This window comes from Ruditapes philippinarum, unplaced genomic scaffold, assembly GCF_026571515.1.
Source record: "Ruditapes philippinarum isolate M1 unplaced genomic scaffold, ASM2657151v2 ctg987_1_1_1_1, whole genome shotgun sequence".
In the NCBI taxonomy this organism is placed as follows: Eukaryota; Metazoa; Mollusca; class Bivalvia; order Venerida; family Veneridae; genus Ruditapes; species Ruditapes philippinarum.
The window spans coordinates 121,997-137,169 of NW_026866507.1; the positions used below are offsets into that span (position 1 = coordinate 121,997).

General features: G+C 34.2%; 1 protein-coding gene across 4 annotated transcripts in view; it reads left to right on the forward strand.

Moving 5' to 3' along the window:
- LOC132732694 (receptor-type tyrosine-protein phosphatase kappa-like) overlaps positions 1–10,626 on the forward strand; it is a 35,749-nt gene extending 25,123 nt beyond the window's left edge. For all 4 annotated transcript variants that reach the window (XM_060719166.1, XM_060719167.1, XM_060719165.1 and 1 more), the window contains 9 exons: positions 258–484; positions 2,483–2,539; positions 3,036–3,225; positions 3,858–3,994; positions 4,620–4,919; positions 5,448–5,677; positions 6,057–6,239; positions 6,416–8,962; positions 9,264–10,626. In XM_060719166.1, the coding sequence (XP_060575149.1) occupies positions 258–484; positions 2,483–2,539; positions 3,036–3,225; positions 3,858–3,994; positions 4,620–4,919; positions 5,448–5,677; positions 6,057–6,239; positions 6,416–8,962; positions 9,264–9,425 (4,033 nt within the window). In that variant the 3' untranslated portion in view covers positions 9,426–10,626. The remainder of the gene's footprint in view (positions 1–257; positions 485–2,482; positions 2,540–3,035; positions 3,226–3,857; positions 3,995–4,619; positions 4,920–5,447; positions 5,678–6,056; positions 6,240–6,415; positions 8,963–9,263) is intronic.
- The last annotated feature ends 4,547 nt before the right edge of the window (positions 10,627–15,173 follow it).

Genomic DNA, 15,173 nt, shown 5'->3' on the forward strand with positions numbered 1-15,173 from the left:
CGGACCCCCAATAGAACCATGTGATTGCTCTTATCCAATGAAAATAAAGAATTGCAGTGAGTTATTAGATAAAAATGTTTTGTTTTAACGTCTCTTATGTAACTTTGCAAGGAATGTACATGTATATGTGCGCTTTGTTTGCTTTCAGTATCATTTATTTTATATATCAATATATGCTAGAATTGTATGTTAAATATGCATGCTTTTTTGTTTTTTGTTTTTTGCTACGATGAATGAAATAAACTTGTTTATTTCAGGCTGTATATGGCATACAACGCTTCACGTGAATTTGCACCGGAATGGCGGCACGTAAGAAATGTCCCGCACGTGTTTGGTGTACAGCAATATACTGAGAATGTTGTCGGTCTTGAACCTGACGTGTTTTACGTTTTCCGCGTTGACGTCAGACAGTATGACGGTGACAAACTTATTGGACACATCTTAGATGGGAAAATTTCGGAGGAATTTTTCACACCTTGCACACGTATGTTAATATATTAATTTCAGTTATTAGACTCGATTGAATATTCTGTTTCTTTTTGCTGTTTTTTTTTTTCAACCAAACCTATGAGGTCTCATGGTTTTCTCGGAGCTCGAAATAACCTAATTTCTAATAAGCTATTTACTAATTAACGACGCATTATTATTTGAAATGCAAATTTACCTTTAAACATTTTAAGCCGGGGAACTAACATTGTTTCAGATTTTTTTTTTCATTTTATTTAACTCTTTGACAGTTTCAAAACTGTAGAAATTATTGAAAATAACTCATTTCATACATACTTAAAGAAAATGTTATACAAATCTTTGAAAGAAAATGTTATACTGCGAGCCTTGCAATTGGGTGTAAAATTATGTGTGTTATTACAAAGTTACAAAGCTAAAAGTCGTTGAAAAATCACTGCTACGCAGGCCATTTTATGTATTTTATCGTCGGCAAATTTAATTTTCCATCGGCATTCTTTTGATTTGATAATTATATGAAACGATTTTTCGCTTTTATTGATTCCGATTCCGATTTCGGTATTCGAAAATATCGATATTTAATGATTGTCCTCCCTTTTACATTATGTACCATTAGGAAAGTTGTATGTAAGCCAAAAATAAAGCACTAAATATATCGTAAAAATCTCCTGTAAGTTAAACAACGCCTTCAAAAGTGATAAATTATTTTAAAAAGCCTTTAAATGTGATAAATCAGTTTAAAAAATATTCCACTCGAGAATTTTGACATCTGGATATGGTTATTTTCTGTAAGTATTAATAATTCAACATGTATTTTACTCAAGTGTTATTGTCATGAGGAATTTACGACATCTCTCATTTATGGCATTAAATATTTATCAACCCAATACCTTTGTCAGTGATCGTGCGAGAAGTGCGCCAGCATACTTAAGCATATGTTCAACTCATTGTTGAAACATTGATTAATCTAATGATGTTCGAGAAATCAACTTGTCCACAGGGGCAACACTTTGTCATGTGTTAGTAAAATGGCCATAAATTTGAATGACTTACGTTAGCAAGTCTTTGTCTTTTATTGTTAAAGTTGTCGTTAAATAAACTGGTCATTGTTTTGTCACTTTGTGGTCGTAAATTTACCATTAAATCAATTTCATTACGAACAACTTTGACTGACAACTAACAATGCGACCACAGTTACTGAACTTTTTTCAAAGTGACTTTCCTACATGCTACTAAAGTTGACTTTACGACAACCTCCCTTCCACCAAACAGTATTTGAATGTCTTACAAGACATAATGAATATACGCCAACATTTATCGTCTTATTATCAAATTAGATTAAGATAATACAGAATATAATTCGGTATAAAGTGTGTGGCATTTAAGTATAACTAATTTTGGCAACAAATCTTTTCACATTGTCCATATTTTACAACATTGTAAGTAAAACAGTAGGTATATTTAAAATAAAGAGAGTGGAGGCAGTGTGCTAATGATACCATCGCCTGACTACAAATCTAGGGGTCGCAATATTGACCCTATCCCCACTACACTCTACTCCAATTCTAACTATCGAGATTTTAAGAAGAAAAAAATGTTCTGTTTTACGATGCCTACACCTTGCAGGTATCACATCCGGTTGTTTCTCCTTGGATGGAGTAATAGCCCGACATTTATGGAGCTGATCCTATTAAACTTCATAGACACATAATTATCTTATTAGAGCTGTTTGGAAGAGACATACCAAAATAAATAGTTGTTTTATAGAAAAGTATCAGAAACAAAAATAAATAGTAAAACGGCCGTTCTAGGAAGGTTCAATGATTCTTAAATATTTTTTCGGTTCATTTCGGTTCATTATCCCTCATGTACAGACTCAATCAAACCGAGTCTGCAATTCTCTTGTAATTTTGTTGTGATTTATGCTTCCGAGGTATCACTTTGTTTCCAGATTTTCTCATTGACGTTGTTTTTAATTTTGATTGATTTAAATGATTTATTCTGGTTTATTTTTCAGAAACCACGACAACAACAACCACGACCGTTACATTACCGATTACTACGCGACCTCCAGGTGAGTACAATTTGTTAGAAAATATGATAAAAGCATTTTCTCTGTGTTTAACGAAGCATTTTAATTGTGTTTGCCAATTTATTTTATTGTTTTATTGATAGTCAAGTTAAAATTCCAAATAATATCAAAAGTAGTTTATTTTAAGATGCATGCACAAAACATGTAGGTGGGTAAAAAGACGGATAGATAATTCTTAGGCAAATGCGCCAACGAATTGCATTTTTCCCGCCAAATGTGGCCCCAAAATTAAATAAAAAATGATTTTGTTATATGTTATGATAATTTCTAAGCCGATTTGTTGTAAAATTATACATAATTAAATTGAACAGAATTGAGTAAATGAACGACTTTCACTAATTCATCGTCGGATACCCACGGCTTCGCCATTAACATGGATTACATGTTAAGTTACATGGTAATCAACCGTGGGTATCCGACGATGTCACTGATTATGCCTCTTTATTAATGCAACCTTTCTTTTTGTTTCATATTGCAGGTCCATACCTCCTTGATGAGAGTAAATTCTTCATCCAGAGTTTTGAAGGCTATCCGAATATACTGCAAATTGAATGGGCGGTTCTAGAAGACGTAGCAAATTTTACACTCAGTGTGACCTTGAACATTTTTGAAGTAAAAGTCAGAGAGCCGGACTGTCCGGAAAACTACATAGCTGATATAGACGTGATGTAAGTTAAGAAACGTGAAGAAAAAATGAAATTATTAGTTACTAATTATGTTTGGGGATTAAACTTAACGTAAATTAGTTAAACGTTAGTTTTAAGTAAGATTACGAAGCTTTAAGCTTATAAACACGCTCTAGTTTCTGTTCCTGGCACCAACTAGTGGGAAGCAATTAGTGTGAAGTTCCTTACTCGAGAAAAGAACAGGATTCGGACTTGTTCGAGGCATTAAGCACTATGGCCTGCCGCCAGAGTTGATACGAAATACCTTCAAGCTCCTACTTACTTCCGTTAGTTTTCAACAATACCTATTCTGATCAATTCATTAGATATTCATAAAAATGATAGTGAATGGTTTACCGAAATCGGATCTTCGTGCCTAGGTCACTTATTGCTAGCCACTAGTGTATTGAGCTGGGTTCGAATCCTGCCATGGGACTTTGAATTCCCCTTCCCCTCCCCGCCACATACACGCAAACATGAAGAATAATGTACGCGGAAAAGCATGCCTGAAATAATGAAATAAAAAATCCTATTAGGCTGATTAGTGAGAATAACAAACATGTCCGTGCTCGAACACCTTTATCGATTTCTGATTGAGGAAATTAAATAGATCTTTTATTTCTTTCTTTATACAGAACGTTAGAAAAGTCAGGCAGTTACAATGTTACCAATCTGTTGCCATGGAGATTGTATAGGTTTAATTTAACAGCTGTGAGTGAGACACACAACCTTACAGATTCACTACACAAAGATGCTGGAACGCCGGAAGATGGTAAAATCATACATGAAATATCTTAACTTTCATTATTACAGACTCACATGTGAATTCACATGTGTGGTATTAAATTCTGGTTTTAAGAAAACACCTTTAAAATATTTGATGTGGAAAGTGTGTGAATATTAAGCATTTAATTAATTAACATTTTTCATTACAAAAATAAAGACCATATCGTAATAGAATTCAACTATTTTATTACACTTTATAGTTCTCGTCAGGCAATCTCATGTGTTGAAACTACATACGGAAAGGCGCGTAAGGTCTTCCTTCGGAAGTAAAGCTGAAAATTCTGTATGGTTACCTGTATGATGCATATTTAATATGAACACAGCCAATTCAAATCAAGTGTTTCATGAGGACAGAGATAACAATCTTTTTATAGGCCTTATACCACATATAACAAAATGAATATATTATACATATGTTTAATTTACTAGGCAAAAGATTTTCGGCAGTTTTCACTTTAGATCTCATTTATTACCACTGTTTTCTGCTCTTTTTGGTACATGCACAATGAATTGCAGCATGAAGCTCGCTTATGCTAAGCTATATACTGACGAGAGTTGATATGAAAATATAAAATGGAGAAAAGAAAAGATATTCCTTCTATTCATTTTAGTACCAACGGCGCCGGTTAGGAATCTAAAAGTCTCTTCCATAGCCGCCGGATCTGCTTTAGTGAGCTGGTATGTTCCAGAATGCTCTGGTCGCAATGGCGCCTTTCAGAACTACACATTAGATGTTTACGCGTTACCCAACGATACACATATAGCTATGACGTACGACACAGATTCGCCATTCTTTGAAATAACGTCTCTCATGCCTTACAAAAACTATAGTGTATCCGTTGTGTATGTCAACTCTGCAGGTCGAGGACGTCAAGTGGCGACTCTCGTTTCGTTTAGAACTTTAGAAGCAGGTTAGTAACTCTCAAGTTAGACTTAGCTTGATCTACGGTAAATATGTAGTATACATGTATTTTAAATAGAAATGTTCAAGTTTTCTCACCGTTAACAAAGGTTCTAAACTTTCTCAAGTTTGTTCGAAGAAGATTGTTTCAGAGGTTAATGTATTGCTGGCTTTATTTAATTTTGCCATTACCAACACCCCTGCGAAAGTTACAAATCCACGCTTTACTAATTAAAAAGAGACCGTTAAAATAGTTCAACCATGTTACATCAGATACTGTAGCTGTTTTCCTATTATAATTGCTCGAAGCAGATTTAAAATTGTTGATAAAGATATGTTGGGAACATATAAATGTAATAATACTTTAATTTCGTTGACAAACATTACTTTGATGAAATCTATTAATGAACACTGGCCTATTTCATAAAATTTTTCTAGCAATGCTTTTTTTCTTTTGAAATGATTCATTTCAAATTACGTTTTCTTTTTTTTTCTCTCTCTCTCTTTTAATCTGGAGGAAAAATCTTGTTATTTTCAGTACCAGGGCCTCCGAGTATATCCAGTATAAGGGCAGATATGACGTCAATTACACTGGTTGTTCAAGAACCTGCTATACCGAATGGAATTGTCCTTGAATATCATGTGTCAGTTGCGGAAAATGTGAACTTTCAATCTTCTGTAACAAAAAGCTTTCTTAGAGAAAGTAATGACAGATTCCTCACAGCGATAATGACCAATTTATTACCAGACACTACCTATTTTATCAAGGTTATTAATATTCTTACTTCTTTATCACATACATGTACATTTGAAGTTTGGTTCGAACTTGGTCAGAAGTGTCTGTGTTCTTTTTGTATTTTTTCAAGGATCTAGCGATATTTATAAAGTGTCTATATGTAAAGTTTTGTATTTGTATTCACTTTTATTTCATATAAACTTTTAAATGTAGTGTTAATGAGTCATGGATAGAGTAATATATTTTTTAATTCATGTACTTAATATTCGGTTCACGTTCTAAAAGCAATCCATATTAGCTTTCCTTCTCTTTTATTTTTTTTAAATAATATGCACGTTAATGCTTTATTTACTGGTCTAGTAATTGTAGACGCATAACCATTCATTAGGACTGGGTTCTCTTGTCATTCAGGTTTCTGCCAGCACAAGTGTAGGACCCGGTCAGCCGAGCCCTACGAGACAAATTGAAACAAAGCAGTCGGTGCCAAGACCACCAGCTAACATTACATCGGACAAAAGTAGTCGGAACGTTTCGTGTGTTAAACTACAATGGTCTCATGAGGATATATATAACGGAAACATTACTGGTTACAATGTAAGTAAGACTAATTTATATCCTGCTGAATAACCTGCTGAATTTGTGAATCGATTTGCTCTGCTTTGAATATGGACCAAATATTCTATTCCTATCTAGATAGGAAAGACAATTGATACTAGTCTTCCCTTCAAACAATATTACTTAAAGAAATGAAAAATGTTCTTCTATTACAGGTGTCTTACCAAGAAACAGGAGTTACTCAGGGCACGGTTAAAAGTTTTGCAACAGAAAATACTTATGCACAAATATGTGATCTTAAATCAGGCCGTTATTATACATTCATGATAAAAGCTTCTAATCCAACTGGGTTCAGTGAAGCTTCTATACTTACCATCTCCACCGAGCAACCCGACCCACCAATTCCGCCATTACCGGAAGTGATAAATACAACGTCGACTACTATCGGCGTTGCGTTATTTCCAGTTGTTGTGACAAACACTTTGTACGAATATGGCTATTTAGTCTCAATACAAGATGTTACGGGAAAAACGAAGCGAGCAGTGAGCACAAGTAACATTTCCTGTCCTGGAATTAATGAAATACCTGGTACGATTGTTAAAAATTTTACTCAGGCCGAAATACCGTTTAAAATTTCCTTCATAATAGGCGACGGGAAACAATATGGTGACTTTGAAAATAAGCCTTTGACAAAGAATAACTTGTATGACATTTATTATGTTATAACGAGTTATTTTGAAGACGTATGTAAATACACGTATGTAAAGACATCAAGCCCGGTGAAAGTGGCCCCTGCTGCTGTTATGGTACCAAACACTACAGAAAGCTCTTCGACAAATGTCGTATTAATTGTCGGCATTGTCATTCTTGTTGTTATTATAATAATTTTTATCATTGTGTTTATATACTGCTGGTGGCGCAGACGACAATCCGACCAAAACTATAAACCATATTACAATGAGAGCGATGATCACTTTGATCTTAAAATCTACGAGAGAATTGACAATTATAATGCACAGAAATATTGGAACACAATTTATTCCTTGCGTGAAAGTAGGTACATAGTGGAAGGGAGAGAGCACATACGTGACGGACAACGGATAATGAATGGATCGGTCGGCGTGGCTACTGGAGAACAGCCTTTACTGTTCCAGGATGAATTCTCTAATCTTCCCCATGGACGTTTATCAGCGTTTAATGTGGCAAAGAAAAGAGATAATGAACTTAAAAACAGGTTTAGTCATTTGCTGCCATATGATCACAGTCGCGTGATTTTAGACCCAGATGTCAATTCTGAAAGTGATTACATAAATGCCAGTTTTATCAAGGGCTACAAACACCAGAGAGCATATATTGCCGCGCAAAGCCCGTTCGATGAGGATACCGTCCTAGATTTCTGGCGGATGATATACCAGTATGAAGTTAGAGTGATAGTAATGCTTTCAAACATTGTGGAAGACAATATTGTAAAGTGTACGCAGTATTGGCCTGACCAGGGTCGTGCAATGTATGGACAGTTTATATTAGACCTTGTTGATGTACAAGAATATGCAGATTACACACTCAGATCTTTACGAGTTCGAACCTCAACTGAACGAGACTGGCAAATGGTGTATATATTTGACTATACTTCGTGGCCCGAGCATGGTGTTCCCGGTGACGCAATTCCGTTACTTGAAATGAGAAGAAAGATAAATGTTTACCAAAATAGGTACACTACACCAATTGTTGTTCATTGCGGAACTGGCGTAAGTAGAAGCGGTGTTTACATAGCAGTTGATTCTCTGCTGCAGCAATACGAACAAGAGGGGAGAATTAGTGTGTACTCTTTTGTAAAGAAAATGCGAAAAGACAGACCAGCTATGGTTAGAACAGCAAAACAATACATATTTATCTACGAGGCTATATTTGAAGCCATGGTGGTCGGTGACACACTAACTGGACCTGGTGATCTTAAAGAAATGTACGAAAGTCTAACAAAGAAAAATCCAAACACTAAGCATTCTTACTTGCATGGACAATTCCATTGTCTAGAAGAGTATACGCGAAAACTGTATCCATCCGCGTGTTCTCATGCCTATTTTCCGGCGAATGTGAACAAAAATCGTTTCTGTGAAATAGTCCCACCTGACCAATTCAGACCAATACTAACGACACCTGGAGGTTTAGGTAGAACTGATTACATAAACGCTGTCTACTTAGACAGTCACAGGAAGTCCTGCCACTATGTGATCACACAAACACCCCTGCATACGACCGTCATAGACTTTTGGAAGCTTGTTTACGACCATGACATTTATACAATCGTAATGATGGAGCCTATGACATTTGATGACGATACAAGCGCGGAATATTGGCCGGAAGATCACATGAAACAGTACGAACCTTTCTTTGTTGAAACTGCCGATGTTTATCAACAAGAAAACATCACCATACGTAATTTCAAACTTACCAGCATGGGAAATCCAAAAGATACCCGCCATATCCGTCAGTTTCAGTTCAACGCTTGGGCTGATTCGGAGTTTGTACCCAAGTCTAAATCCATGCTTCTTGATGTTATTGATCTTGTAGACGACTGGCAGCGCGTCAATAACAATGATTCTACGCCTATTCTGGTTCACTGTAAGGATGGTGCTACGCACAGTGGGTTGTTTATTGCGGTGAGTCTTCTGTGCGAGAAAGTCCTAGATGAAGGCGAGGTGGATGTCTTCCATACAATAAAGCATTTGAAGCGTCGCAGAACTCAGATTGTTGATATGCTGGTAGGTTTAATTTGTTAACTATGCGATCAGATATATATTTTCTCACTGTTACACACTGATATATACCTTCTTTAAAAAATCAGGTCGCCTAGCCATTATTACATAAATTTAAAAATCTTGACCATAATTTATACTATACAGACTTTGCTATACATGTATTTAGATATGGCCTTGACATTTTTTTTAATTTTTACACGTGTGGTTTTAGAAAAAAAGTATATTATATGTATGTTATTTATTTAAATTGCAATTGAATGGATTCTTTTAAGGACTACTTTATTTCTTTTATTGATTTTTTCAGGATCAATATCGTTTTTGTTACAAAGCATTATGGGATTTTATCAACATGCGTATGCCGGGCGGGACACTCACGGAGCAGATGAGCAAGACGATTGCCGATAAACCTTACAGCAGTTTGAGCCTGGCTTCATATGCGTCCGCGCATGATTATATGCCGTATTAAGTGTCTTACTGGAAACCAAAGATTTGTGTTTTTTTGGAGATAGCGGACATTTTATTTACTAGCGATGAAATATAGAAATTAAAATGGACGTAAACGCTTTTGTTATTCGGAGAATACTTCTTTTTGCTGTTTTGTATACTTGACTACTTATCATAGTACAAATTAAATTTTCATATCACTATATATAGAAGTTGCTGGTGCAAATTTTAAAGGTGCATATACATGGTATCTAAACCGCTAGTAAAATATGTCTACTGGGTAATCATGGTGCTTATAACTTTAGTATGTCTTCTGAAAAAACTTTGTCGGAAAAAAATTGCTCAACTGCGCTTCATTTTGTTGTATTTTCATTTTCTGTAATATTAAGCTTTTTTTCACTTCATTTTTAGTTCTCATGTAAAGTTTTCTGATTGACTAAACCATTAAAGATATCAGCTTTATTTAGTATTATTCATTTTAGTATTTGCACAACTTTATCGTCAATGAGAGGGCATTATTTAAGAAACTTCCGACTGTCTATTTCCCATAACCTCCCTTCAATAGTGTCCATGTAAAATTGGCATTTATATTTGGATAAACAACCAAAGTATGCTGCTCTGCTCCAGTCCCCACCGTTTAAGCTGTTTTAAATGGTATATTTTTTCTTGTTGGCAGCATATCATAATAGTAAAATTGCTTGAAATGTGTGATAGCCAGTTATTCATTGCATTTTTATCTTTAAAAAATGGAGTAGTAAAATATACGAATATACAGAATAAAACACTATAATTACTTTATAAAGTTTTACCCCTAGAGTATATTATATATGTTTGTTACAATATGTACAACGTACGTACGGGTAAAGTATTCGCAATGAGACCATATATTCGTTCACCATCTATTCATGATTTTGTATTTTAAAATTTTAGTACTTTGCTTTTGAACTAGCCAACATGACTATTATTTAAATTTAACTGCAAGTGACATGTAATGTATCAGATAAAATATGGAAATTTAGTATTGTCCTTTTGATTATCTGGAAACTAAACCGTGTGACCATATTCACTGGGCACGCAATGTAGTCTATGAACTTCTGTCTGCTTGTGTATAAATATAACACTCCTGCTTGCATAGCATCAATTTTTTCTGCACAATATATATTTATTTTTTTAAGTTTCAATGTTAGAATATAAGGTTATTTTTATTTTAGTTTAAATGTCGTTGTTACAAAAATGTCGACAAAAATGAGATATCAGTAATGTTAATTACCTCTCTTTTATCTCAAATATACTTTGATTGTTGTTAAAAGTATCGTAAATACTTTTAGTTTAATACATACCGTAAATAGAACATTTCTTATTAAACATCAAGTGATATATTGATATGTAAAAGAAAAAGGGAGATAAATTAAATTTCAGTTTTATTTTATTTTATATGTTACAGGTTTGCAATTTTTCATATCTAAGATTTGTAGATCTGTTTTGTATTTATAGTTAATTTATCTGTTAAGATTTCTTAGTTAAATGTGTCAGCATTTGTTATAATTACTGTACGATATTTTCATGTAACAAAATAAAACGATTTTTATATTTCTAAGATTTGTTGTTATCATTAAAAGGACATAAAGCCAAAAAGTGGACTGTCTAAAGTGGGTTACTGTTACATATCTTCGGTTGAGTTTAACCATGTATTGTAATAATATGTATAAAGGGCCAGTGGGTAAGGTGTCTGCCTCTCAATCCAGAGTTCATCGATTCGAGCTCTTCTCGGGTCACGACCATGTTTCTTCATATGACACCAGTACTGGTTGGTTTCAGGAAGCGGACTCGAAAGTGATTAATATAAGTTGCAAGAGCTTGTTTCGCAGTCGAGCTTAAATAAATATGTTTAAACCAATATGTATAATAAATGTATTTTATGTCCCAGCTTTTTTTCTTTATTTATTTTTTGATAATTTCTTGTCAACATATAAAATTGGACTACTAACAAAATTGTCATCATTTGGCTATATTATACATTGTTCTCTATTTATTTCTTGAAAATTATAATTTTTTCTGCTTGACGTTTATATAATTAAGTGATTAAATTAAGGTAAACAAGCAAATTCGTTGAATTTATATCCCCCGCCGAGTACTGGTTATTATTAACACAACAACTGAAGACATAAGGCGTTATTTATATATTAATCATGGCATAAACAGTAATATTCTTTGAACTTGATAAATATTCAGGGAAATAAAAGAGCCATAACTTTGTGTTAAATAGTAAAATCTGGAAATGCCAATGAGATGTATGCATACTACATAACTAATCAAGGGCCATAAATCTGAGATATAAGTATCGAGATCTGACTGGAACAAGGCGACTATATGCACATCTCCTCTTAGTATCCCATAAAGTTTCATTGAATTCCAGCCAGTAGTAGCAGAGAAGTAGCGAGGAAACAAATATTTTTCCATATGGATACTGCATAACTAATCAAGGGCCATAACTCTGAGTTAAAGTGTCTGACCGGAACAAGCCGACGATATGCGCATCTCCTCTTGGTATTGATGATTCCCATAAAGTTTCGTTGAATTCCAGCCAGTAGTTGCAGAGAACTACTCCGGAAACGATTTTTACTCTATATGCATACTACATAACTAATCAAGGGCCATAACTCTAAGTTAAAGTGTCTGACCGGAACAAGCCGACGATATGCGCATCTCCTCTTGATATTGATGATTCCCATAAAGTTTCGTTGAATTCCAGCCAGTAGTTGCAGAGAACTACTCCGGAAACTATTTTTACTTTATATGCATACTACATAACTAATCAAGGGCCATAACTCTGAGTTAAAGGGTCGGACCGGAACAAGCCGACGATATGCGCATCTCCTCTTGATATTGATGATTCCCATAAAGTTTCGTTGAATTCCAGCCAGTAGTTGCAGAGAACTACTCCGGAAACGAAATTCGGACGGACGGATGGACGGACAACGCCAAAACTATATCCCCCTCCCGATTCCATCGGCGGGGGATAATAAAAATAGGAATGGCCATTACTTGGCTGACTAACCGACATTTCTACTGTAGGAAACTGGAAGGGTGCTCTTGTCTAATATATGCGAATATCGTAACACCTTCCTTATGGTCTAATCCGATCGGCAAAATGCATGACAGGGCACAACAATCAACGGGAGCAAGTAAAATGCATTGGATACCCGCATCTTAATATTTAATAGATGTTAGCAGTACAAAAGTAAACGAGTTTGCTAATTTTACACTGTGTTAAGATGCAAAATTTTTCAGATAATGCTAGAAGCAGTAAATTCAAGCTAAGAATTTTTCTTTTCAAATCAGGTATTGAAATGAGCAGACCTTGAATTTTGAATACTAAAACTATAAAATCTGTCAATATATTAAAGATGGTCCCTGTTGGAACATTTTATCAGATGTAAAATATATTATGACAATACTGGCCGAGCTAGCTATTCGCTTTGAGGTAGACTCGACTCGCGCTTTAAGACACTAACAGGCATCAACCCTACTTGTCTGTGGTATATATTTTAACTGCAATACCACAATTTGACATATTGTAGAAAATTGTGTTTCTAAAGTAAGCAAAATTTGCTTAGTTCATTGATAAACTGGAGGGCTGCGACAGTAAATATTCATCGGTTATTATACATTTTACGGTACAATACGGGAATATATTTGGACGAGTAAACAGCTTGAAAAATCATATTGGCCGAGCCGATAGGCGAGTCCAATATGACTTTTGGTTTTCAATGAAACAATACATTATACTGTACATTTATTTAGTTGTGTTTTGGATTGAATGAACCGTATATAGTGTATCTGGAATAATATATATATATATATATATTATAAAGAAAATATTTAAGTAGTATGAAAAAAATGCCTTTGAAAGGATAGAATAAGTGGACACAAAATGTTAGGGTTTGACCTGGAAAAGTGACCTCGACTTGATAGCATGGTTTTAACACCGCCTTGCTGCCAAGTTTGAAGAAAATGCCTTAAATAGCGGACACAAAATTGTCCGATAGGATATTTGACCTTTAATGGTGACCTTAAGTCTATACAGCGGTGGCATGAGTTCTGTACATCGCTTTATTTAAAAGACCATTAAGAACAAAGCGTTAAGAAAGTCTTTCCAGGTCATATTGGACTTTTAGAGAGCAGACATGACAGAGACGGACGGAAACGTGACCGGACTGGTAAAAAGGGCAATTTCTTCTTTTCCCCCCTGTTTAATAGAGGGCAATTGTCCCCTTATACTACTGTAACGGAATAAACTCTATTGTTATATTTTGTTATGTTTATAGTTTACATTTAGATGACCTTTTCAGGCTGTCCAGTACCTTCTGACAAAAAATTAGGGCAAATTTTAGGGCAATTTTTAAGAAATTTTAGTGCTAAAATTAGGAATTTAAGAGAAAATAAAAGAAATTTTAGGGCTAGAATTTGGAATTTTATACTTAAAATATGGCCTCAAAAGACCATGATATGGGCTCAACTTTGCATAATTATTTGACACAAAAGTAGCGCACAAATAATGCTCTAGTTTGATTATAAGGTGTTACCAGTGTTCCATAGTCACCAGTGAATGAATGGATTCACTGGTCAACTGCCTTTAAAAATAGCTGATAAAACTACATTAAAACATAACTAGAATGAAAACATTTTCAAAGTTATAAGTATCCCTGAACAACCAATATTCAATTTGTTAAGCTATGATTAGCCAATAATAAATGGAAGGGGAAATTATGCTTTAAATTTATTTTAGCTATAAATGCATTTCTTATCAACATCTATTCATTTTAAGGTTGGAAAATTTTCAACAAGTCTTGATCTTTCTTAAAAAAAAACAATAAAAACGAATGACCCACTCAAGTTATTCCCAGGAATATTAAAACTCAAATTCAAACAGCAGGGTATACACCTATGAAGAATTTGTTCAAGATAAATCAGGCTACTAAAAATTGTAGAAAATTTCACAACAGTGTCAGATTTTTCAATGATTTTCAATAGATGTTTTTCCCCAATTTTAAAAAACTTACACTTTATGTTATAACTTATGTTCAATACATGTTAATGTGTACAAAAAGGGCAGTTGAAGGTGTCACTTCTTATTCGGTAGCAAAATGGTTAAAGCATCAAATCATTACTGCCAGTTTATCTTATCCACTTTATAATTAGCAAATATGGAAACTTGTCTAGATCTGCCAGCTGGTATCACTTACAAAAGATCTGTTCTACAGTCATCACTTGAAAATGGTTTGATTATAAATTAAGATTTTATTAATAAGGACCCCTACATAAAGTCTGATGAAATTTAGTGATACATCATGTAAATAGCTGCTTTCAATACACCTAAGACTGAGGTAAATGGTAAAACTCTGTAGCCAATAAAATGTAACTTCCTTGAAAAAAAAATTATCACAATTTTAAACAGGTGACTATTTTGATATAGTCAAAGTCGTACAATTTTCATTGTTCAATTTAAAACAAACAGTTTTTATTATTTTTCTGATAACATCTGACATTCAAGTATAGCATATCTGCAGGAGTTGAAGTAAATACATGTGACTTTATGCAATTTAGTCAGACATGACATCAGCTCCACTGACTGTGTTTGAATTCAGGTTGTGATTTAAACATGGTTATTTCGGGATATATTCATCACAAAAGATATAAAATAGGAATTTAAGTGAAAAAATATGGCATTTTTAGGAATTCCCTTTGAATTTTTCATTTCTTTAGGAAT